Source organism: Eutrigla gurnardus, assembly GCF_963514095.1.
Source record: "Eutrigla gurnardus genome assembly, chromosome: 1".
Taxonomy (NCBI): Eukaryota; Metazoa; Chordata; class Actinopteri; order Perciformes; family Triglidae; genus Eutrigla; species Eutrigla gurnardus.
Window position 1 is genome coordinate 37,617,096 of NC_139915.1, and position 26,538 is coordinate 37,643,633.

Genomic DNA, 26,538 nt, shown 5'->3' on the forward strand with positions numbered 1-26,538 from the left:
ATTTAATCCTCAACATTGTCCAGGCCTTTCAGTACAGACCAGTGTCCCTGGGACAACCAGGAATGACGACATGTTGTGACTTAGTCAGGTTTGCAGTTAACACTTTAACCACAAGGAGGCAGTGTCTTCCAGACCTCAAGACAAACCAATGAAACCAGAATTACAAGCAGATTCACATTCCTGTTTAGTGGATGAGGTCCTCATTTTAGATCAGGTTTTCAGATCCAGGAGAAGAGGGAGAAGCAGAAGAGGGTGTGATGGGAGGAAGCAGAGAACAAGGTAAGGACACTGTGATGAAGTCAGTCAGATTGGTTTATTGGGACATGTCTGGTCTCACGGGGAGAAGAGTCCAACAAACCCTGATCAGTTCTTAGGTCTGTGATCTGGTTCAGGTAGCTCCAATCCTCTGTTTCGCTGACGCTGGATTAACCTTGTTAGCAGCTGATCCTCCTCAGAGCCACTTTAACCACTTGAACCTGCAGCTGCTGCAGAGACTGAGACCCAGAACCAGGTCCATCAAAACAACTGCAGAGGTTAAAAATACACCCAAGTATGAAGAAAATACAGTAACAGCACATAAAGTAGATCACTGACTCAAAATAAATAATTTAATTCAGAACATGCAGAAGTTATTTCTTGTCAGTGATGACAGACGATGACAAATTGGACTTGAACAATTATGATGACAATTATTTGAAACCGACAAATATCAGAAATTCATGGAACCTGTTGGGGGCATGGATGAGGTGGGGCTTAGCCTCTCTGTGGGGGGCACAGGAAGAGGGTCTCAGATGTTTCAGATTTTGGGAGGCTAATCTGAGCCCCCGTCCTCCTGTAAGTCCCATCTCACTCTGTCCTTGACGTCCCCAGTAATCCTGTTATCAGTTCCTTTGTAATCCTCCCACAGTGTTCAGGTCCTGCAGGTCTTCACAGCTTCTTCTGCATCTCTGAGGGATGCTGCTGGACCCTGACTGAGCAATTCAGGTAGGACCAGAGACCTCCACCCACCTAGACCACTACCTCCATTAACGTACACCCACCTAGACCACTACCTACATCAACATCCACTCACCTGGACCACTACCTACGTCAACATCCACCCACCTAGACAACTACCTACATCAACATCGACCCACTTAGACCACTACCTACATCGACAACATCCACCCACCTAGACCACTACCTACATCAACATCCACTCACCTGGACCACTACCTACGTCAACATCCACCCACCTAGACCACTACCTACATCAACATCCACTCACCTAGACCACTACCTACATCAACATCCACCCACCTGGAGCACTACCTACATCAGCATCCACCCACCTAGACCACTACCTACATCAACATCCACTCACCTGGACCACTATCTACGTCAACATCCACTCACCCAGACCACTACCTACATCAACATCCACCCACCTAGACCACCACCAGGTCAGATTCTGAATTAGTTGTGTGTCTGGTTGTCTTAGTTTACCTCTTTGTTTATTTGTTGTTAATCTGTTTATCTGATGAATTTGTTTGTTTACAGTTTGTTGGAACTTTTGCTGGATTTTGTTTCTGTTTCTAGAAGCAGAAATTAAGCATTAATAATAAAGTTTCATGTAATTTGTATGATTGTTTAACTGAACTAAAGATGTGACAGGGTTGGACACTTTTAATTTCAAATATGATACACAAATATTTAAGTCTTCAATATGTGTTTCCATCCAACTGTTAAGTGAAGAAAATTACTGACCGGCTAACCTACCGACTAGCTAACAGGCTAACATACTGGCCACCTGATCGCTAACCTACTAACTAGCTAACAGGCTAACATACTAGCCATCTGATCAGTAACCTACCAACTTGCTAGCAGGCTAACATACTGGTCACCTGATCGCTGACCTACCAACTAGCTAACAGGGTAACATACTGGTCACCTGAACGCTGACCTACTTGTTAACTAGTTGATTTGCTGACTGGTTAATAACTACCTGGAAAACTTTTACTGGGCGACTAGAGCGAGTTGTCCGCCAGTCCACATGTAGAATCTTGCTTGGGCAAGATACTGAACCCCAAATTGCCTCGGTGTGTGTGTGTGTGTGTGAAGAAAGACACGTAAATTCAGGTCCATTTTAAACAGGTCAGCTGTCTGACTATTAACCAGTTTGACTATTGTGTGACGAGCCAACCTACTTACTGGTTGACTGAGAGGTTGACTGACAGGTTGACTGACTGGTTGACTGACAGGTTCACTAACTGGTTAACTGACAGGTTGACCTACTGGTTGACTGACTGGTTGACTGACTGGTTGACTAACTGGTCTACTGACAGGTTGACCAACTGGTTGACTGACTGGTTGACTGACTGATTGACTAACAGGTGTAATTGACAAACTGGACCCAGCTTGAGCTAGATGTCCACAGCTGCTGTCTGGTGCTGGTGTTCTGTGGTGGATTAGGGTCAAGACTAGTCAGCTCTAATTGAAGGTGACTGAGCCAGACTTGATCCAAACACCTTGAAGATCAGTACAATTATCTGGATTCTACTTTTGTGCAATAGCCCTGAGGTTGATACATTATAATAATAATAATAATAATTATTATTATTATTATTATTATTATTATTATCATTCAGAGAAAATGTTTTCTTATTTTAATTAGAAGAAGTAAAGAGGTTAAAAAATCACAAAAGAAAGATGAAAAAGAGGAAAGTGTAATATAATTTAATGTTGGATGGTCTTGTGTTGGATGTTTGCTGGTCCAGGATGTTGAGCTGGGTGGTCAAAGTCGTTCCACAGCCCCCAGAGGCGAAAACAACAGCTGCCCTGCCCACCGCCACTGCCCCTCCCACCACCACTGCCCCTCCCCCAGCTGCTGCCCCTCCCCCAGCTTCTGCCACACCACCTGTCATTGTAAGCCACACCCCTTTATTTCTATTTCTTTCTCAGATGGAAAATGTTTGTTCTGTTTCTGTACGTCTTCATGCGCTGTGATTAACAGCTACTTTATGTTTAATATCATTCTGGATATTTTGATAAACAAAGCAAATTATAAAATGAGGTTTTATTTTAATGAAATCAATATGTAAGATGGCATTTACTGTTTTCAACAGGAGAAGAAAGTGACGTTTCAAGATGTGTGTAAACATGAAGGTGAGACAGTAACAGTGAACATGATGGTGCTCATGTTTATAAACATAAATAAACATAATTCACTGCTTTATTGACAGATCCAAACCGTGAAATACCCAAACAAGAAGTACTACCAGCAGAGGGCAATGGGTGAGTTAGACTGACGTTAAGTTAGCAATTATCAATGATAAAGTTATCAATGATAACCAGTACTCGAGTTGAGGGGGGATGCGGGGGGATGGCATCCCCCTTGAAATAAAGATGGTCAAAATAATCCCCCTTCTGAAACGGCCATCCCCCCTTCCCATCCCCTGCATAATTTTATCAATGAATGTGGAAATATTACCACTATTTCAATATTTACTTTTTGCGCATATTGAGTATGCTAAAAATACCGTGGACGAGGGGCACACGCACATATAGTGACTTTAAAAAAAATTGAAGTCACGTCAGTCACCGACATAAGCAGCGCAGGAACTGTTGGTGATTTCAGCATCATGGCCAAGCGACAAGGACAGCTTGATCTACAGGACTTCGGATTTAAGAGGCCAAAAAGTAGCACTGAAGGTAAGTCAGGAGTCAGTTATACTTTTGATATGTCACCAAAGGTGGAATCTCTGGACAGAGCCGATAACGACACAGTTAACGATGTATGTTACGTGCATCTAGCTAGCTAACGTCAGGTTAGACTTTACGTAGCCGGTCTGCACTTCGCGGATTACTGCGTTGTGTTCCGGTACACTGAAGACAGGACGCTGACGTTCTTTAGCACTTGAGGCACTTTATTCTGTACAAATTCAATGAGAGCAAAAGTTCAGGATTCTATCTTCATTCAGAAGCAGCCTCGCTCAGTCAGGGAGAATGCAGACAGAGGAAAATGCAGCCTATAGCCACCACTATCCAATAGAGGGCGCCCTTACCATGAAATGGCTGAACATTACAAGATTTTGGTGAAATAAACTCACATACATAGCCACAAAATAGAAAAGGAAAGGTTACAAGGTTTTACCTGGAATATCTTACTGGAATAGTAAACATTTCTTTAATTGAATATGGGGCGAGGTGACTGCCCTCTTATTTTAACCAAAAAACATAACTTGATAGCACTTGACTGTCTGCTTATTCTAACAAAATCATAATGTCGTTGTTTTCTTCATATAGAGGATAACCATGGGGAGCAAGCAGGATGGAGAGAAGAGGAGCATAAAGCTGGAGGAATGGATTTGATCATTAGTAGTCACGGCACTCATTTTGTTTGCCTGTATTGTTTTGTTGGCGGTGGCGGTTTTGATGTCACGGCCACTTTACCTTAAACCACAAAAGCGTCTACTACCTAGATGCAAACATTCTTTCAGGCTGTTCTTAAAATCTTGCAGCCCTGGGTCATTACTAAAGACCCTAGGATCCATGCATTGGCACAAGCATGGAAGTAAATAGCTACCTTAAGCATGGTAGCCCAAGTGGAAGTCATTTTTTTATTGTTTGTTTTTTCCTTTTATATTTCCTTGTATATTTTGTATTTTTGGGTATCAAAGGTTTCTAGAGGATAGATTAAATATTTTTTATATAAATAAGGCACTTAGGTTTATAGGATATAGGTTGAATGAACTTGGTAGACTTAATTTACATGAATTTGGTAGACTTCAAATATATGAACTTGGTAGATTTAAAATACAAGTAATAGAAAACAGAATATGTTATGTGTTGCTGTATGAATATTAATTTAATTTCATTTAATGTGAATGGATTGAACAAGACAATTAAGAGGAGTAAACTGCTTGCACAAATGAAGTCCCTAGGAGGAGACATTGTATTTATGCAGGAAACACGTCTGTCCAAAATGGAACATGAGAAATTAGCTAAATTGTTTAAAGCCCAAGTCTTTTATTCGTCTTACCACACATCCAGAAGAGGTGTTATAACAATGATAAGGAACAATGTTCCATTTGAGGTAGAGAATACAGTATGTGATAAAGAGAGCAGATATGTTTTTGTGGTAGGGAAGATCGATGGAGAATATATTACATTATTATAACCCTCCCGAAGAAGGGACAAGTTTAATTGAGAAAATTATTGATTTAATTACAGTGCAAAGTAAAGGGATAATTGTGTTAGGGGGAGACTTCAACTTACTTATGAATGAAAAGATGGATTCACAAAGTAGTAGAAAACATAAGGCTCAAAAAGACGCTCATTTGATGAGAAAATTCTCCAAGGACATGGGATTACTTGATGTATGGCGAACTTTAAATCCAACCCAAAGGATTATACATACTATTCCCTAGTTACAGGAAACTATTCAAGGCTTGACTATTTTTTTATGTTCTCTAAAGACCTACCAGTTAAAAATATTAAAATTGGCCATATATATCTTTCAGATCATGCCCCCTTACAGATGACAATAAAGAGTAGCAGGGAGAAAAGTGCTGGTATCTGGAGGTTTAATAATTCTCTTATTTTAGAAAAGGAATTTAAAACAAAGATGAGAAGTGTGCTACAAGAATATGTAAGGCACAATGACACAGAGGATGTAAATCCATTAATATTATGGGAAGGGGCAAAAGTTGTTTTACGGGGGGAAATAATAGCATATGCCTCATATAGGAAGAAACAAAAAGAAAAGGCAAGGATTTCACTTGAGAGGAAAATCGAGGAGTTAGAAAGAACACACAAAGCCTCTGGGGAAACCTTAGTATTGTAGAGACTTAAAGAAGCCAAAGTTGCAATGAATGACTTTTTAAATATGGAGATAGAAAAATCATTGTCCTTCCTGAGACAAAGGACATATGATGGAGGACCCAGAGCAGCCAAGGTGTTAGCTTATAAACTTAAAAAACAGCAAAAGAGAGTATCAGTAATGCAACTTAATTGCAAAAACACAAAAGCAGTAATTAGAGGTCGAAACGAGATAGGAAATCAATTTGCAAAATATTATCAAGAATTGTACGATGCTGTTCAAAATCCTGTACATATAATGAATCTAAGAAACTCTTTTCAGAAGCTGAATTTACCTAAAGTGACTGAAGAACAGAATACTACACTTGTAAAATCAATAACAGAGGAAGAAATTTATAATCATATTAAAAAACTTAAACTACATAAGTCACCTGGGAGTGATGGATATACATATGAGTTTTTTAAAGAATTTCAGATGGAACTTCTTTTGTGTAAAACATAACTGGGCACTAGACAAAGAAACTTGGGCAGCAACATGGAATTCTGTGCTGCATAAGACAGGGAAAAATCCAGCAGATTGTTCATCTTATAGGCCAATCAGTCTTTTAAATACAGATCATAAACATCTATCCTCAATACTAGCTACAAGATTAACACAAATTATACCTCATCTCATAAATCCAGATCAGACTGGTTTCATCAGTCAAAGGCAGCTTGTCGATAATGTGAGAGGAACATTAAATCTTATTGAGATAGCACAGAAAAAAAATCTACATGTGGCAATAGTTACCTTAGACGCCGAAAAGGCTTTTGATAAGGTCTTATGGCCTTATTTATTCGAAACCTTAAATAAGTTTGGTATACACAACATTTTTTAAAAAATGGTTGAAAGCTATGTATAAAGAGCCAAACGCCAGAATTAAGGTTAATGGGGTAATATCTAACTCGTTTAACATTTTTAAAGGTACGAGACAGGGAGATCCCTTATCCCCATTGATTTTTGCACTATGTATAGAACCAGAACGCATTAGATTAGAGCAGAAAATAAATGGTATAGACATAGGAGGAGTTAATCATAAACTGTCAATGTATGCAGATGATATAATAGTCTACTTGTCAGATCCTGAACAGTCAATTGAAGCATTGATGAATTTGGAGCCATCTCGGGCTATGTATTGAATGTTAATAAATCAGAAGAAATGACTATGGGTGGCATAATTAGTGATGAACTTAAACATAAATATGCATTTCATTGGGATGTGGAAAGGATAAAATATCTTGGGATTAATATAACAAAGAATTTGGACAATTTGTTCACAAATAATTTTGATGAATTAATAAGTCGAATCAAGCAAGACCTAAACAGATGGTCCATAATCCCACTCGCCTTATGGGAAAGAGTAAAGATTATACAGATTAATATACTACCAAGATTCTTATTTCTTTTTAAAGCACTACCCATATATATTGTCTCTAACATCTTCAAACAGTGGGACTCTATTATTTATTTGTTTATTTGTTTATTTATTAGGATCCCCATTAGCCATCACTCTGTTGTGGGAGTAATGGCTATTCTTCCTGGGGTCCTTACACAAAATTGAATACATAATAAAAACATACATAGTAACAACTAGAATCCTCTATGGTAGTTACAATGGAGAAGGAAAAAAATATATATATACAAAATTGAATTCAATAATTTTCCACCAAGTGGACTACTCATTTCAATTGGAAGAAATTACTAAAAACAATTTAAAATTTTGCAAACACAGAACAATACCTAAGCTTACAAAACAAAAGCAAACAAAAAATTAACCAACATAACAAACAAACAAACAAAAAATCAAGAAGTCAGATTTTATACTATCAACATTCTAACACCATCTTTTTTAGTTTGTTTTTAAAAGTACTTCTGCTTTCCAGTGATACTAGCTCCAATGGTAGCTTGTTCCACTCTGCAACAGCTCTGTACATAACTGTTCTCCCAAGTGTGTTGGTTCTCGGCAGAGGTAATGTGAATCTGTTTACTGCTTGTCTTGTCTCATGGTTATGTCTGTTTTTAGTTGGCATTAGCTGTAAATATAAGCAGTTAGGTTTACCAACTGTATATATATTCTTTAACTGAAGTTTTGACATATCTTTTTGTGATGCACAAGACCAGACTGTCGGACAATAGTCCAGATGTGAGAGGACAAGAGACTGAGTAACAATTTTTAAAGATGACTCATCTAAGAGACTAGTACTTTTTTTAATAATGGAGATACCCCTACTCATCCTTGTGACTATGTTGCCAATATGAGATATCCATGACAATGTTTCATCTATCGTAACCCGAGCAGTTTAGCCTCCCTGACCTGTTCAATCTCAGTATCATTCAGGGAGAGAGATAGTTTGTGATCCAACTTTAAGGCATATCTGGATCCTAGCATTAGACATTTGGTTTTAGAACCATTTAATTTAATTTAATTTTCATTGACCCATTCTGAAACCAACATGATTTCCTTTTGAAGTGTATTATTGACCTGCTCAGAGCTTAAGCCTGATGCAAACATGGTGGTGTCATCAGCATAAATCACCATGCCCGCCTTCTCTAACATATAAGGGATATCATTTATGAAAATGAATGAAAATTGAGTAGAGGAGCGGTCCTAGGCAGCTGCCCTGGGGAATACCACATTCCAGTGTAATTAAATTTGATATTGAACCATTAAAACCAACACATTGCTGCCTGTCTGACAGGTAACTTTTTAGTTACTCTGTGGCAGTGTTCCTGAAACCATAGGCCCTCAGTTTCTTGATTAATAGGTCGTGGTCTATAAAATAACAAACGCAGCACTAAAATCTAAAAGTACTGCACCCACCACCTCCTTTTTATCAATATGTTGTAACCAACAGGCTGTTAAAGATGTTAAGGCAGTTGCTGTTGAGTGGTTCACTCTATACGCATGCTGGAAGTCTGTATTTAAGCTAAAATCATTCAAATACTGTTGGATCTGCTTATAGATAATGCCTTCAAAAAGTTTACCTATTACTGGTAAAATGCTAATAGGTCTGCTGTTTGGGCCTGCAAAAGGTTCCTTACAGTTCTTTGGGAGAGGTGTTACCTTTGCTATTTTCCAACGCTGAGGGTACACCTTCTCTTTAAAACATAGGTTAAAAATATAGGCTAGAGGCTTGGCTACAAATTCTGCTGACAGTCGTAATAGTTTACCATCCAGATCATCAATCCCACTAGGCTTGTCTGTTTTTAAGGAGAGAAGAAGCTTTCTAATTTCATCAACATTAGTGACTCTGAATTCAAAATTACATTGTTTATCATGATGTTTTTCCTTATTAGAGCATCCGACAGCTCTCCATCCTTTAGCAACATCGGATTTCTGATTACATCCACCTTACATTTGAAATAATTACTGAAATGATTTGCAATGTCAACAGGTTTTGTAATAAATTTTCCTTCAACTTCAATAAAAGAGGGTGTTTTGCTCCTTCTTGTTTTTCCTATTACTTCATTTAATGTTTTCCATAATTTGTTACTATTTCCTTTATACTCCTCAAGCTTACTCTGGTAATACTTTTTCTTCTTCTGTCTGTTCATTTTGGTTACCGTGTTTCTAGATGACCTGTAAACTTTCCAGTCATATGGATTTCCTGATGTTACAGCTACTTTTTTCAGTGTGTCTCTTTCTTTCATGGAGTTTTTAAGTTCAAGATCCAGCCAGGGTGTTCTGATATTTTTCACAGAGATTTTCTTCATAGGAGCATGTTTATGACAAGCATCCATAAATAAATCCATAAACTTGCACAATGCCTCTGCATTCTTAACATTCAGCACTGAGTTCCACATGATTTTGGATATATCTTTTCTAAATTCATCATCTGAAAATTACTTATAAATTCTCTTAGAAATTATTTTAGGCCCAGCTTTGGGAACTTTTGTCCTCAAAGAAAGTGCTACCATATTATGGTCACTGGAAGTTTATATGGAATGGCAGGAAACCAAGAATTAAAATGAATTATCTCAAATTGTCAAAAGAAATGGGTGGCCTTGACCTTCCAAATTTGCAGACTTATTATCAAGCAGCACAAGTAAGGAATGTCAAAATTTTGATGGGAGAATCTTCACATACAAAATGGAGAGAGATGGAAATAAACTGTGGAGATATAACATTAACTGTTCTCCCTTTTTCCAAATACAAAAAATCGTAAGTTGAGAATGTAGACAATAGATGGGTAGTGGCTACACTCAAGGTCTGGAGGGAAGTCTGCCACAATTTAAAAATAAATGAAGATGTAATTTTTTTTTAAAGAAATGGGGAATGATCCAGACATTTCGCCTAATAAAATGGACCAAACGTTTAACATATGGGCATACAAAGGTTTATGTAAATTTGGACAAATGTTTGGGGATAAAGAAATTAAATCTTTTGAACAGCTATCGGTGCAATATGGTTTGCCGAAATCTCATTTATTTTGATTCTTCCAAGTGAGAAGCTATCTTTTTGATGTTGTGAAAAAGAAATCTATTCATGAAATAAATCCTCTCATAAAATGTATGCTTAAAATATATGACTGTGGTACTGAAATAAAACTTTTAACTAAATTAGTTAAAATAATACAAGCTGAATATCAAGATAAACAAATGGATCTCAAAGTAAAAAACAAATGGGAAAATGAAATTCCTTGCAATATCTCACCAGTAGATTGGGAACAAATGTGCAAAAACATACATGAAACAACTAACTCAAACTACTGGAAAGAATTTGCATGGAAGATTATAAACCGATATTTTAGGACACCCCAAATCCAAAGTAAATATAAAACTAATGTAAACTCAAGTTGTTGGAGGAAATGCGGGGAGCAAATAGCACACCACAGTCATATATTTTGGTCCTGTAAAGTTTTAGATGGTTTTTGGTTGGATTCTGTTACAGAATTATCAAATATTTTTGGTATCTCTGTGAATAATAACCCTTTAGTTTTATTACTTGGAAAACTACCAGAAAACATCAAGAAGAATGATATATATATTTTTTTAATAATAAGAGTAGCACTAATTAAACAAATTACAAGAAACTGGTTAAAAGTTGACAATTTAAACAATTCTAAATGGAAGGATCTGGTTAATGAGATATATGTAATGGAGAAAATAACAATGAGAGTTAGACATCAAGTTTGTGTTTTTGAAAAAAGATGGGAGAAATGGGTGAGATATATAACAAAGGATGTGTAAAGTATTTTCAATTGTAAGTAATGTATTTTCTGCCGTACCTAGTGCATATACATTATGAAAATGTATCCTATGACTGAAACCTTTATGTAATTATTGGAATTTGTATTTTTTTTTCTATTTTTATTATTATTATTGATACTATTATTATTTTTACTTTTCATAATGTCTGATTATTTTACTATGTTTTTTGTTTGTCTATTTGTTCATTAAAATAAAAAGATAATAAAAAAAAGATTTGATCATTCTAAATAGACACTTCTTTTTTGAAGAGGGGGAAATGTAACCCCAACTTGGTCAGTTATCCATTTTACTTCCCCTCTTTTGTCTTTTGTTGGCTACCTTTAAGAAATGTCAGGTGGTGCTATGTATTTGTATTATTTGTATTATATGTATTATTTTCAGATTTTGTAAATGGCACATTTGTTTAATCCATTTGTTCTTGCACTTGAATTAAAATGAACTACACTTGAGAGGATTCATGTTCATTTACAATGTTTTGTAAGGTTTTGTTTCAACATTGAATAGATGTATTCCCAATAGATTTATAGGTATCATGAGTATGAAGTTGCATTTGCACCCTGTGGAAAAATGTGTCCTCTGCATTTACCCTAACTATGTAGGAGCAGTGGTAGCCATGCCAGCCTGGGGCCAAGCATCTGACACATAATATGTCCATAGCATGCGTGTTGTTTTAGAGTAATAGAATATTATCATTATATTTGTGCTTAAACAATTATCAAAAGGGTACACTGTTGGTCTCCCACCATGTGCGCCGTCATCAACACAAATTATCTGTCCCTAAACGTTAAAATCCACCATCCCCCTGATTTATTTTTTACAACTCGAGTACTGATGATAACGTCATTTCAGTCAGACAACTCAGTTTAACATGTTTATTGTAGCAGCAGTAGGCCCCAGCCTCATCACTCCCCAGCTAAATTTACGTAGAGATGATGGGAAGTGAGTAAATATCTTACTGGGACCACGTGGACTTGTTTTACTGGACATTTCTGAGAAAATGAAAATGAAAGTTAGCTCAATGACATAAAAGGGAAATTGAAGTTGAAGCTGATTCAGTGGCATCAGCCGATAGTTGAAGTACCTTTGTGTTGCTTTCAGACGTCGTCATGTGTTTTTACTTGTTTTCCATCGGGTTTCATATCAAACATTGAGCGAATGAGAGGTTTTTGTCCTCAGTCCAGGTCCTGTTTATCAGCCCGGTGTGTTGATGTGGATCAGTGGGGCTCTGCCTCAACCTGCAGTTTCACCAAAGATGAGTCGAGCCAAGGTCAGGATCACATTCTGGTCCAGGATCAGAGATACATTGTGGATTTGGGTCACCTGTATGTCCTGTTAATGTTTTCATGTCTTCTCCTTCCTTCATGTCCTCAGGAGGAAAACACAACCAGCAGGTAAATATCGTCTTCAGCGTGTTCCTGGATCTGGATTTAAGGGTCCGGTCCACCAGATGGAACCAAAAACAGAATCCAGAAAGATTTACTGAACGTTTAATCTCTGAGTAATGGAGTAGGTCTGCTGGGTCAGGTCCAACTGCTGAGACTAGAGGCTTTACAACTGATGCTGGAACCCTCCAGTTCCTGGACTCACCTGTGAAACATTTATCCAGGTGTTCTCCTCCACACCCTCCCTCCCTTGGGTCTCAGTAAATGAGCTTGTTGACAATTTCAATGTGAAAATCACAAATATTATTGATGCCATTGTGCCCACTAAGCTGAAACTGGTCCCTGGCAAAAAAAAGGTCTCCATGGAGAAATGCCACGTTGGTAAGAACAGAAAAAAGAGAGTGTCGGAAAGCTGAACGTAGGTGGCGTAAAACAAATCTCCAGGTTCACTATGATATCTATAAAGAAAGACTTAGAATCTACAACCTGGAACTGAGAAAAGCAAGACAATCCTTCTTCTCGGACATCATTGCCAAAAACAACAATAACGCACAGACCTTGTTTGCTACTGTCGACAGGCTAACAAACCCTCCTGTGTCAGTAGCTCCTGAACTGCTGCCTTGATATTCTGCCAACAGGCCTTTTCAAAAATGCATCAAACTGCATGACCCCAGATCTTTCACAGATTGTTAACACGTCTCTTCTGTTAGGTGTCTTCCCACAGGCCTTGAAAACTGCTGTTATCAAGCCTCTCGTAAAAAAGAAAAATTTAGACACTTCACTAATGAACAATTATAGACCAATATCAAACCTCCCATTTTTGAGTAAAATCATCGAAAAAGCAGTTTTTAAGCAGCTGAACGACTTTATGGTAATGAACAACTGTTTTGATGTCTTCCAGTCAGGATTTAGACCACACCACAGCACAAAGACAGCTCTTGTTAAGGTCTTCAATGACATCCACTTAAACACGGACAATGGTAGAATTTCAGTCTTGGTATTACAATGGTAGAATTTCAGTCTTGGTATTACTTGATCTCAGTGCTGCATTCGACACAGTCGATCACAACATACTCCTAGACCGTCTGGAAAACTGGGTGGGACTCTCTGGCACAGTATTAAAATGGTTTGAATCCTACTTGAAGGACAGAGACTACTTTGTGTCTATAGATAATTACACATCTGAGCGGGCTAAAATTACATGTGGAGTTCCCCAAGGCTCCATTCTGGGCCCTCTTCTGTTCAACATCTACATGCTTCCACTGGCTCAGGTCATGAAAAACAACAAAATATGTTACCATAACTACGCAGATGATACACAAGTTTACATAACAATATCACCAGGTGACTATAGTCCAATTCCAGTACTGATTAGATGCATTGAGCAAATCAATAATTGGATGGAGCAGAATTTTCTCAAATTAAACAAAGGCAAAACTGAAATCATTGTTTTTGGAACCAAGGAAGAACGGTCAAAAGTTAGCACCCAGCTTCAAGCGGTAATGCTAAAAACCACCAACAAAGCCAGAAACTTAGGTGTAGTCATGGACTCAGACCTGAACTTCAACAGCTACATTAAATCAGTTACAAAGTCAGCCTACTATCACCTAAAGAATATATCAAGGATTAAAGGACTTATGACTCAGCAGGATTTGGAAAAACTTGTCCATGCATTTATCTTCAGCAGACTTAACTACTGTAACAGTGTCTTCACAGGTCTCCCTAAAAAGTCCATCAGACAGCTGCAGTTAATTCAGAACGCTGCTGCTCGAGTCCTCACTAAGACCAAAAAAGTGGATCACATTACTCCGGTTCTCAGGTCTTTACACTGGCTTCCTGTCTGTCAAAGAATTGACTTTAAAATACTACTGCTGGTTTACAAAGCACTGAATGGTTTAGGACCAAAATACATTTCTGATCTTCTGCTTAGCTATGAACCATCCAGACCTCTCAGATCATCTGGGACAGGTCTGCTCTGTGTCCCCAGAGTCAGAACCAAACATGGAGAGGCAGCCTTCAGTTTTTACGCACCACATATCTGGAACAAACTTCCAGAAAGCTGCAGGTCTGCTGCAAATCTCAGCTGTTTTAAATCAAGACTGAAGACTTATCTGTTTGCCGCTGCCTTTCAGTAATCAATACTATCTGTGAACTTCTTATGCTGCACTGTATTTTCTATTCTTGTTTTATTTTATTATTATTACATTTTAAACTTTATTTTATTATTGGCTGGTTTTAATGAGTTTTTTTCTATGCATTTTAATTTTGCTTTTATTTTCTATTAATTCCTTCTATTTTTTTTTTTTTTTTTTTTTTTTCACTTTATTGTATGACATTTTGGAACCCTCTGTCAGGGAGGTCTTCAACTCCCACCTCCGGGAGAGCTTTGACCAGATCCCGAGGGAGGCTGGGGACATTGAGTCCGAATGGACCTTGTTCTCTGCTTCCATTGTGGACGCGGCTGTTCGAAGCTGTGGCCATAAGGTCTCCGGTGCCTGTCGTGGTGGCAATCCCCGAACCCGGTGGTGGAGACCGGAAGTAAGGGATGCTGTCAAGCTGAAGAAGGAGTCCTACCGAACCTGGTTGGCTCGGGGGACCCCCGAGGCAGCTGACAGGTACCGGCAGGCCAAGCGTGCTGCAGCGCGGGCGGTCGCTGAAGCAAAGGTTCGGGTCTGGGAAGAGTTCGGGGAGGCCATGGAGGAGGACTATCGGTCGGCCTCGAGGAAATTCTGGCAAACCATCCGGCGCCTCAGGAAGGGGAAGCAGCCCTCTGCTAAGGGCTGTTCGGTCCCTGTATGACCGTAGCAGGAGCTTGGTTCGCATTGCCGGCAGTAAGTCAGACCTGTTCCAGGTGCATGTTGGACTCCGGCAGGGCTGCCCTTTGTCACCGGTTCTGTTCATTATTTTTATGGACAGGATTTCTAGGCGCAGCTGTGGGCCGGAGGGGATCTGGTTCGGGAGCCACTGGATTTCATCCCTGCTTTTTGCGGACGATGTGGTCTTGTTGGCTCCTTCGAGCCAGGACCTCCAGCATGCCCTGGGGCGGTTTGCAGCCGAGTGTGAAGCAGCTGGGATGAGGATTAGCACCTCCAAATCTGAGGCCATGGTTCTCGACCGGAAAAAGGTGGCTTGCTCCCTCCAGGTTGGGGGGGAGTTCCTGCCTCAAGTGGAGGAGTTCAAGTATCTTGGGGTCTTTTTCACGAGTGAGGGAAGGATGGAACGTGAGATTGACAGGCGGATCGGTGCAGCGGCTGCAGTAATGCGGTCGTTGTATCGGTCCGTTGTGGTGAAGAGAGAGCTGAGCGGCAATCTACGTTCCTACCCTCACCTATGGTCATGAACTTTGGGCCATGACCGAAAGAATAAGATCCCGGATACAAGCGGCCGAAATGAGCTTCCTCCGCAGGGTGGCGGGGCACTCCCTTAGAGATAGGGTGAGGAGCTCCGTCACACGGGAGGAGCTCGGAGTAGAGGCGCTGCTCCTCCACATCGAGAGGAGCCAGTTGAGGTGGCTCGGGCATCTGCATCGGATGCCCCCTGGACGCCTCCCTCGGGAGGTGTTCCAGGCATGCCCCACCGGGAGGAGACCCCGAGGAAGACCCAGGACACGCTGGAGTGACTATGTCACCCGGCTGTTCTGGGAACGCCTTGGGGTCCTCCCGGAGGAGCTGGGGAAAGTGTCCGGGGAGAGGGAAATCTGGGTGTCCCTGCTCAGGCAGCTGCCCACGCGACCCGGTCCCGGATAAGCGGAAGAAAATGGATGGATGGATGGATGTATGACATTTTTATAATGTGAAGCACTTTGAGACTGCCTTGTGTATGAAATGTGCTATACAAATAAAGTTGCCTTGCCTTGCCTTGGACTCTAGACACCAAGGACAAGTCTCTTTAAATAAAAGACTGAACCAGGTCTTAGTCTGTCCTGGTAGACTGATGTCCCCTCTGTCTTCTTTCTTCCCTGTGGATGACAGTAAACCTGAAGATGAGTGAGTAGCCATGGCAGGAAACATTGCATGCCAAATAGTGAGCTGCTTTCTTAACCCAGCAATAGGCAGACTGCCAAATAGTGAGCTGCTTTCTTAACCCAGCAACAGGCAGACTGCCAAATAGTGAGCTGCTTTCTTAACCCAGCAACAGGCAGACTGCCAAATAGTGTGCTGCTTTGTTGACTCATCAGCATAGTGAACCAAGTAGATTCTCTCTGAAAACGGACCATCAGCTGCATTCACTGATCCTCATCATATTTGTCCCAGCAATGTCTCATGAAGTCATGAATGATTTGCTGTTTTTTCTCAGTAGAGGGATGATATCTTGGATCGCTCAGGGTTTGGAGAAAGTAGTCCCTCAGCCTGAAGTGAACAGGAAGGAGACACCACCAGCTGAGCACCCCGCCACCGTCCATCAGCAGGTACAGGACGTACTTATATATATATATATTCATATCAATTTAAATAACCAGACTGATCCAAACTGAGATTCATACATGCAAAGAGAAATGTGCGGGTCATGTGACCTGCGGTGTGTTTCTCCTCAGGTGTGTCCGACAGCAACAGCAGCAGGTGAGAACACGAGAAGGATTCCTGCAGACCCTTCAATTCAATCAATTCAATCAATTCTCTTCAATGAATGGATCGCTGTTTTTTTTCAGCTGCAGAGGTTCAGGTCTCCTTGGCAGAGGTGAGATCCGAGGACAACAAGCCCCTCCCACCAAGGTAGGTGTGTGTGTGTGTACACATATATGTACAAAGATTGTACACTTGCATACCAACCGGCAACTGGGTACAAACACACACACACACACACACACACACACACACACACACACACTCCACATTTTATTTTAATCTTATGAAGCATCAACTACTTTTCTCTGCGGTTGAAACATCAACACGTTTAGGTTTCTTTCCAGAAAGCTTCAGATTTCTAATTAACAAATGAGATTTGTTTAATCTGATCAGTGCTGTTTGCTGCTGCTTCCTGTTTCCTGATGTTTCCTGCTGTTTCCTGCTGTTTCCTGTTGTTTCCTGTTGTTTCTTGTTTCCTGCTGTTTCCTGTTTCCTGCTGTTTCCTGCTGTTTCCCACTGTTTCCCGTTGTTTCCTGTTGTTTCCTGTTGTTTCTTGTTTCCTGCTGTTTCCTGTTTCCTGCTGCTTCCTGCTGTTTCCTATTTCCTGTTGTTGCCTGCTGTTTCCTGTTGTTTCCCATCCCATTGGGCGCGTTTCGGATCGCATGCATTTGCGCCGATGCATGCACGAGACTTGAGAGGATCCGCCGGAACTCGTCATAAACACGCCAAGTTCCCACCACGTCAAGTCGGACACAGGTGCACTTCACGGACTTTTTTTTTTTTTTTTTTAATTTAAACTTTATTAATAATTGTATACATAACAAAAACTATCGCGCCAGGGGAAACTTCACGGACTTTGCACAAAGAATATGGCCTGCCTAGTGGCGCTGGCTTTCTTTGTCGCTGACGAACTCGAGCCGAGGCATTTGAAGTCCCGTTGTTGACGGAGGCTGAGGAATTTTCTCACGTGGGAAATACCACGTGATAATTCTAACCAACTAGGGCAACGTTGAGGGGAGTGTCTTATGTCCGCACTTATTTCAGACCATCTGCAGAGAAAAGCATGCGAAGGGAGGTACCTGGAGATACCGCGAGTTTTTAAAGTCATGTGACATGTCGCAAAGGGAAGTTATCACCAGCATTTGTGACGTTTTTTTCCCAGAATGCCTTGTTTTGCGAGGCAAATGCATGCGCATGCTTGATTCGAAACAAGCCTATTGCTTCCCAGTGTGTCCTGCTGTTTCCCACTGTTTCCTGCTGTTTCCTGTTGTTTCTTGCTGTTTCCCACTGTTAACTGTTGCTTCCTGTAGTTTCCCATAATTTCCTGCTGTTTTCTGGTGTTTCCTGCTGTTTTCGTGTTGCAGGAAACAACAGGAAACAGCAGGACCCAACAGAAAACAACAGCTCTCAGCTTGCAGAAACAAGCTCAGTGATAAGATTAAAACAAATTGAATTTGTTAATTATAAAGCTGAAGACTTCTGGAAACAAGCCTAGACATGTTGATGATGTTTCAACCTTAGAGAAAAGTAGTTTATAATGAAATTAATCCAATTTATTTTTATTTTTATTTAGAGGAACTCTGAATAAATGTATTTCATTCAACTCTGGTGGGTTTTTTTACAATACAGAAAGTGTTTTGCAAATAATCTGAGATCTGAGGATCTGAGGGTCTGTGGCTCTGAAGGTCTGAGGGTCTGTGCATATTACGGTCTGAGGGTTCTGAGGCTGCATGTAGCTCAGAGCTTAACCATGAAGTGCTATAATTGAAAACTTACTGGTAACAAGTGAAAAGAAGCTAAAAGATTTGAGGTTGGTGTTTGTGTTTCTTTGTGGTTTCTGAACAGGATGATGGACTGGATCAAACACAGCTTAGAGAAGGTTGTTCCTCAGATCCCCCTGCAACAAAAGACCGATGTCACTGCTGCTTCAGCTGAAGGTCAGTCTGACATCATCAGGATGGTATTATTGTGGTGTTAGACAGGAGACTGTCCTCACCTGAGACCGTCTGGTTCTTTAAACAGCTGAGGCTCCAGCACCAAAACCTGATCCAGCACCAAAAGCTCCTCCAACACCAAAACCTGATCCAGCACCAAAAGCTTCTCCAACACCGAAACCTGATCCAGCACCAAAAGCTCCTCCAACACCAAAACCTGATCCTCCACCAAAAACCCCTCCAGCGCTAAAACCAGCTGCTGACGCAGATAAGTGAGTCAAATCTTTGTTAGTGGATTGCTGGACTTCATGACTAGAATTACTAGTCCCAGGATCCACAACAGGAGGCTTATGTCTGTTGTTCTTTATTCACAGTCATTGGTTTATGCTTCGAATCTGCCAATAACACAAACAAGGATACATTTGTTCTGATATGGGATATGAGGTTCCTTTCAGGTTCCTGTGAGGTTCCTGTCAGGTTCATGTGAGGTTCCTGTGAGAACTGAAACCACATGATAAGGACATTGTTAAAATATTGGTCAATAACAAATATATAAAAAATAATGGACAGTGATTTATGAAATGCCTCGAAAGGCTGGTCCTGGCTCACCTCAAGACCTGCTTACCATGCATACTGGACCCCATTCAAGTGACCTACCATTAGAACAGGAGCACAGAGGATGCCATCTCAACGGTACTTCACTCCACCCTGTCCCACCTCCACAGTAGCAACACATATGTGAGAATGCTGTTCATTGACCTCAGTTCACCATTCAAATTATCCCCTCCAAACTGATGAAACTCTGTGGACTCGGCATCAACACCTCCCTCTGCAACTGGATTCTGGACTTCCCAACAACCAAACCACAGTGTTAGGTTCCACACCTCCTGAACCCTCTCCACAGGGCTTTGTACTGAGCCCTCTCCTTTACTCCCTCTTCAGCTTCGACTGTACGTGGCTCTAACACCATTGTAAAGTCAAGTAGACCCTCAAAACCTCAAGAAGGCTCTTCTTCCAGACGGTCCACCTGTCTCCTCAGACCCTGGTGAACTTCTACCACTGCACCATAGAGAGCATCCTTATCAACTGTGTGACAGTATGGTATGGCAACTGCTCTGCCTCTGACCGGAAAGCACTGCAGAGGGTGGTGGTGAAAACCGGCCGACGGATCACCGGTTCCTCACTCCCCTCCATTGACGCCATCCAGGGCAACGGTGCTTGCAAGGCGCACAGCATGGTTAAGGACTGCGCTCACCCCACCACAAACTGGTCACCCCACTCCCCTCCAACAGGCATAACAGGTCTCTCTGTACCCGGACCAGCAGGTTCAGAGAAAGCTTCTTCCTGTGGCGGTCACCCATCTGAACACTACCCCTGCTCCTCAGGATGTTTGTTTAGTCTCCAATGTTCAATGCATCACACTTCGACACAACTGGGGCTACTCCAGGCTCATTATCCTGATAATCATTCAAATATGATTTAAACTCTTAACATGCAGTGGTGTAGTAGTAGTTGATGAGGTGGGTGTACTGCTAGGTAGATGGGTAGGTTACAGAGGGGGAAGTAGGTATACTCTCATATAAATTCCAATGGCTTTCTGGCTGATAGGTGGGTGTACTGTAAACCACCAGAAAAGGAGGTGGGTATACTCTGTATACCTGTGTATACCTTCCATTACACCACTGTTAAAATGGCCCTGAAACATCCGGGACATTTTTTTTTTTTTTTTTTTTTTGGAAACAAATATTTGTATCGCATCAGTGACGTACACTCTGTTTTTAGTGAACATCCGCCACAACTGTGTCCACATTCAAAACAAACCTTCTATAGTGTCATGATATCAGGTAGAATAACATTGGCTATGCTAACGATTAGTGGAACCTCAGCTACCAACAGCATGATGCTAGCTGTAGATGCTAGCTGTAGCAGAGGTACAACTGTAACTGGCTCCTCTGTATTGACAGTATGCTGGGATGGCTCTACGGTGAGATCGAACGCATGTTGCCTCAGCCGGTACAGAAGCAGGTGAGTCTACATGATTCATCTAATACACATGAATCCATGTGCAGACAGCAGACCATTAATAATAGTATGTGTTCTCCTCATTCAGGACTCTGGCAGTGACGAGGTGCAGAGCAGTAAGTACAAACTTGACACATCAGTGTCTGATCCGTCTCTGATATCTCAACATAGTCTCACAGCAGCTCATCAAACAAGACTTAACAATTCAGTGGTTCGTGTACATGGACATAAATTGTTTGACTATATAGTTAAAAAACTATGACTATGCAAAGTTTATCAGGATCCCTTTTCATTGGTACATGAACACATCGATATGACTAAGTAAGGTCGAGAGCTAGTGATGTAGAATTACTGTAAATATTGTGTTGGTCAAACTAACCCTAAAGTCCGTTGTGTTGCCTAAAGCTAACGTTGGTTTTGGTGTCTAAACTAATGTTGGTTTCGTTGTCTTAAGCTAACGTTGGTTATGTTGTCGAAAGCTAACGTTGGTTATGTTTGCTAAAGCTAACGTTGGTCATGTTGTCTTAAGCTAACATTAGTTTTGTTGACTCAAGCTAACGTTGGTTATGTTGTCTAAAGCTAATGTTGGTTTTGTCGTCTAAAGCTAATGTTGGTTTTGTTGTCTAAAGCTAACGTTGGTTTTGTTGTTTAAAGCTAATGTTGGTTTTGTCGTCTAAAGCTAATGTTGGTTTTGTCGTCTAAAGTTAATGTTGGTTTTGTTGTCTAAAGCTAACGTTGGTTATGTTGTCTAAAGCTAACGTTGGTTTTGTTGTCTAAACTAATGTTGGTTTTGTTGTTTAAAGCTAATCTTCGTTTTGTTGTCTAAAGCTAACGTTGGTTTTGCCGTCTAAAGCTAACGTTGGTTGGTCTTGTTGTACAAAGCTCCATCACTGGTGGGACTCATGAGGAATTGATTGATGGTAGATTGTGTATTGATTGGCAGTGGTTGGGGTCAGTGATGAGGCGGACTCTAACCGCGCTGCTCTTCTCCTTCTGTTTCAGGGGGGAAAGCAACGAGAGCCCCTTAAAATAAAAGGAGAAGGAAGAGCAGGACAGAGTCGCTCACACTGACACTAACTGACACCATGATAGACTTCAGTCCTGATCCACCAAGCTGCACCGCTTCACTCTGACACCATGACAGACCTCAGTCCTGATCCATCAAGCTGCACCATTTCCCACTGACACTTACTGACATCATAACAGACCTCAGTCCTGATCCACCAAGCTGCACCGCTTCACTCTGACACCATGACAGACCTCAGTCCTGATCTAGCAAGCTGCAACATTTCACACTGACACTAACTGAAACCATGACAGACCTCAGTCCTGATCCATCAAGCTGCACCGTTTCACACTGACACCATGACAGAGCTTAGTCCTGATCCAAGATATAAGGCTTCTGCCTTATATAACTCAATCACAAGTCCTCAAATAATTTTGCTGATTATGAAAATAAAGAAATTGGGAGGAAGATTTAAGCCTTATTGAGTTTTTTGTTGTTGTGTATGATTGAATGATTCCCTATGGGTTCAGGTTTAACAGCAATCAATGAGTCTATGACATATTTATGAAGCGTCCAAACACAAACTTGTATTCTGTATGTATGTATTGCAGAATGCATCAGATTTCCCCCTGTGTGTTTGTATTATTGATTTAACCAATTTTTTTTACGTTCCTAATCAGCTTAACTCATGCTTTTCTTGATAAACATATATTGAATGGAATCCTCCACAATATAGCAGGGCTCTCAAGTCTCACGCATTGGGCGTGAGACACACACATTTCAACCTGTTCACACGCTCACATGCTGTACACATCTAGTATTTCACACGCAGACAATTTACCGGGATAATTAAAAAAAAGTTTTCTTATCTTACGAATATAGTTCACCGAAATGTGTTTCTGAAAACATTTTATGCAAGAAATAATCTATTCAGTTGCTGAATCTTACTTTATTTTAGATCAACAACGGTCAGTTTAAAAGATTTTCGAGAGCTTGCGGGAGGCGGCGCCGTCTCTCGAAACTCGCAGCGGCGCGAAGGCATTTCACGATTTTTTAAATAGACAATGAATGGGAAGCGTGGAAATGCTGCCTGTGGATACGTATTGTTAAAATAATTACCCGTTGGTATAGAACTGGAGGAAGGAGATCGGAGTCAGCTCAAGGTCCAAACAGGGATTTAATCTTGATCAAGAGGAGAATTCACAGAGCAACATGCTGGTCTGTTACAATGTGTAGACTCAAAATGTTGTGAGACGAACATGATATTTATCCATCTTCTTGTGGGTGTGTTTTCACTCAGTTCACAGGGATGGAAGTCATAAACTCTGATGTTTATCTAAACCTTGCATGGGTCGCAAACCCCACCTGGGTCATAAACCACACCCATGTCGCAAAACACCCATGTCGCAAAACACCCATGGGTTGCAAAACACACACAAATGGCCACAGGCCACAGGACACATTTACATTCACCAAACCTTCTCATGTGTAAGTCTTCAGTTCAGTATCTCTCATCAAGAAGTACAAAATTTCCATATCATATCCCTCCTGTTTATGCTGATTCTAAGCATAATCATAACATACATTTTGTGAAGTGTGAGAGCGAAAACCCTATCAGGCAGTTCAAAACATTCTTATTATCCATTATCCTTCTAGAAAGGGAAACTCTCTCACGGTCCCGCTGCCCCGGCAACCACCCGCAGGTACTCCATTTAACAAGGCACAGAAATTATATAAAAATAAGCATAAATTCAAAAGTATTTTGATTACATTGTTGCCCCCAAAAACAAAACATAAATGTCCTCGCAAAGCTAGTCAACCTATCGGGCTTGGCTACGGACCTATCCCGACCTAGTTAAACTATCCCTTGCACGTAAAAAGAACAAAAGAAATGGGGTCACCTTCAATATGTACAAATGCTGTGAATATTTTTCTCCTAAGTGGCTCTAGTCGGCCAATTCAGAAAACTACAACTTCAGTTAGATTTTCTGTAGTCTCATCATAATCAGTAGAATAAACATATAACAGCAATTATCTCTTAGTCCGTAGTGTCCTTATCCTCATCAAAGAGGTTACCATATAAATCATCATCTGTCAGATCAGAAGTAACATTTTCTTGTGCTGCATTCTCATAGTCCCCTCGGTGATCATCGGTGGTGGGGATCCTTTCGTACAGCATAGTTGTTTTAGTCACAGCGGTGTCAATGAGTCTCTGTAACAGTCCTCTCAAACAGGGGATACAACAACATCCACAAACGATTAGAATGGTAATCATTACGGTTACAGATAACATCATAGTTTTTATAGAACCTGCCCATTTTCCAAAAATGTCCTGGAGCCATCCTGTCAGAGGATCTTCAAAACCAGAGTTTTCAGCTAACTCTGCAGATAGGGAGGTCAATCCATTCAACGCCTTAGTGATGCTGCCATCAGGTGCTGTATTGTTAGGAATAAACGTACAACACATATCTCCAAACATTTTACATACTCCTCCTTTTTCAGCCAACAACATATCTAACGCCATCCTATTCTGCCATGCCATTAAACTAGTCTTATCTAACTGTTGATGTATGCCCCCAATTGCTTCCTTAGTGTAATTTAAAAATCTTTGTTGGTTATAATAGACGTAATTTATCCAATCCACATTCTTATTAACGGTTACCCACCAAGCCAGGAGTGATTCAAATCCTGCAGCAACCTGATTTCTGGCTTTAAACTCATCAGGAACACCTCGAGGAACACCAATTGCATCTATATAAACTCTGCTGTCAAAAGATCCTGCTGGTGCATTTCTTTTTGTTCGTAAATTATGTATCGCCACTTTTTCTAATGCCATTGTGTCATATGGTAAAATATATGTCGGCATTAATAATTGTACCATAGCACAAGTTCCCTTCCAATCAGTTGGTAATTTTGCTCTGAGTATCTTACCTCCACAGAACCACCATACATCAGCTCTGGCCATGGTTTGATCATTCACTATGTCATCAGTGACATTGCTCTCGCCCTTAATTACATCAATGATGGTTTTACAGGTTGTCAATACTCCTACTGACACAGTACCTCTGCTTCGTGTCAAGCAGGTATAATTCCCGGTGTATGGCGTAAACCAAGGTGGTTTAATCTGTGATGACACTGGAGGGAACAGAAGTTTCAAAGTGGTGCAGTTTGTAGCACTCTCTGATTTGTATAATTCTAGCATGCAACGAAAACCTTTTGGATCATTATCTGGATTAAGGGGAAAAGGCACTGTGCCTAACCCCGGCCTGGCTGCTGCACATGCTAGACAATTGGAAGAGGATAACTTGCTGTTTCGGGCTGTGTGAACGATCCATTGTAGCCATACATTTGAGTCTGTGAATCCTGTTTCTAGGGCATACGTTTCCTTCATATTTCTTATGTCTATATATTTTACAGGATTATTTTTCATCGAAGTCGGTTTGGTTGGTGTGGCTGTTACAGATGTTGTCTGCTTTCTCGGGCTTGGGGACACTATTATATGGAATATCCCAACCTTGTTTATTCCACTCCCCCATGCTCCCAACACATATGTTCCGTTATCAGTGCGTTTAGGAGTCTTAAGTGTTATTATTCCAGGCATGCAATTGTTTGTTTTGCAAATATTTTGTTTTGCAGATATCTTGATAATTTTCAGTCGGTTTTTCAAGTTAGAATTTGGGTTGTATCCCCAATCCCGTGGTCCTGTATTAGCAATTACCCAACTCCACTTCTCACACGCACACCCACCTATATGAACAGCTCTACCCCACGCTTTTCTATATGCGCTGCATACCTCCGTGGTGACACAGATATAATTTTCTGTCTCCGGCCAGTGAAAGTGTTGTCCTGAACAGGGGAAAACCTGACATGCATCAATCTGAGCAATGCAATTCATCCCTTCAGTACATTTTATTATCACTACACCTCTACTAGTGTCCCACCTGGATTGTATTCCTATAGCTCTTTCCCTCATTTTATCGTATACCTGGCCTTGTGTCACTATATTTGAAATAAGGAATGCAATTGTGGTCACACATAAAACAGTTATCAAGCATAGCTTTAAATCCGGCATGGTGAATGTTTCTACTTATCTGACAGTGGTATTTGTGCTCTTTTGCAGTGTGTGAGATGGATCCAAGTCTGTCTTTCAGCTATGCGGACTGCTGTGGGTGTATACAGTAACACTTGATAGGGTCCTTCCCAGCGGGGAGCTGACCAATTCTTTCGCCTCAGGACTTTGATAAACACCCAATCTCCTGGGTTTATTGGCCCTCCTGTTGGTGCTGGATCTGTAGGAGGAGATACTGTAGACATAACACTTTTGTTCTTCATCATTTTTGACATGTAGTCAACGATTATTTCAGTCAATCTTGTATCATCTCCCTTTGTATCTATTAGCGGTACCCTAAATGGCCTTCCATATAATATTTCAAATGGTGATAATCCTGTACTGTTAGGTTGAATGTGTAAGCTTAATGCTACAGCTGGTAGACATGTTACCCAACTCTTCCCTGTTTCTTCCATAGCCTTCCTCAGTTTTGCTTTAATAGTTCCGTTGTTTCTTTCCACCAGTCCTGCT

At 40.7% G+C, this 26,538-nt stretch overlaps 1 protein-coding gene across 1 annotated transcript in view; it reads left to right on the forward strand.

Annotated features, from left to right (window-relative positions):
- Positions 1-257: 257 nt before the first annotated feature.
- The window catches only part of cngb1a (cyclic nucleotide gated channel subunit beta 1a), a gene marked incomplete at both ends in the record, with an annotated part of 52,675 nt that continues 26,394 nt past the window's right edge, over positions 258-26,538 (forward strand). The window contains 16 exons of the mRNA XM_084005408.1: positions 258-279; positions 439-566; positions 908-984; positions 2,757-2,904; positions 3,105-3,144; positions 3,222-3,273; positions 12,227-12,317; positions 12,422-12,441; positions 16,404-16,418; positions 16,729-16,840; positions 16,967-16,991; positions 17,081-17,144; positions 18,843-18,934; positions 19,020-19,203; positions 20,896-20,956; positions 21,042-21,069. Coding sequence (XP_083861534.1) covers positions 258-279; positions 439-566; positions 908-984; positions 2,757-2,904; positions 3,105-3,144; positions 3,222-3,273; positions 12,227-12,317; positions 12,422-12,441; positions 16,404-16,418; positions 16,729-16,840; positions 16,967-16,991; positions 17,081-17,144; positions 18,843-18,934; positions 19,020-19,203; positions 20,896-20,956; positions 21,042-21,069 — 1,159 coding nt within the window. The remainder of the gene's footprint in view (positions 280-438; positions 567-907; positions 985-2,756; positions 2,905-3,104; positions 3,145-3,221; positions 3,274-12,226; positions 12,318-12,421; positions 12,442-16,403; positions 16,419-16,728; positions 16,841-16,966; positions 16,992-17,080; positions 17,145-18,842; positions 18,935-19,019; positions 19,204-20,895; positions 20,957-21,041; positions 21,070-26,538) is intronic.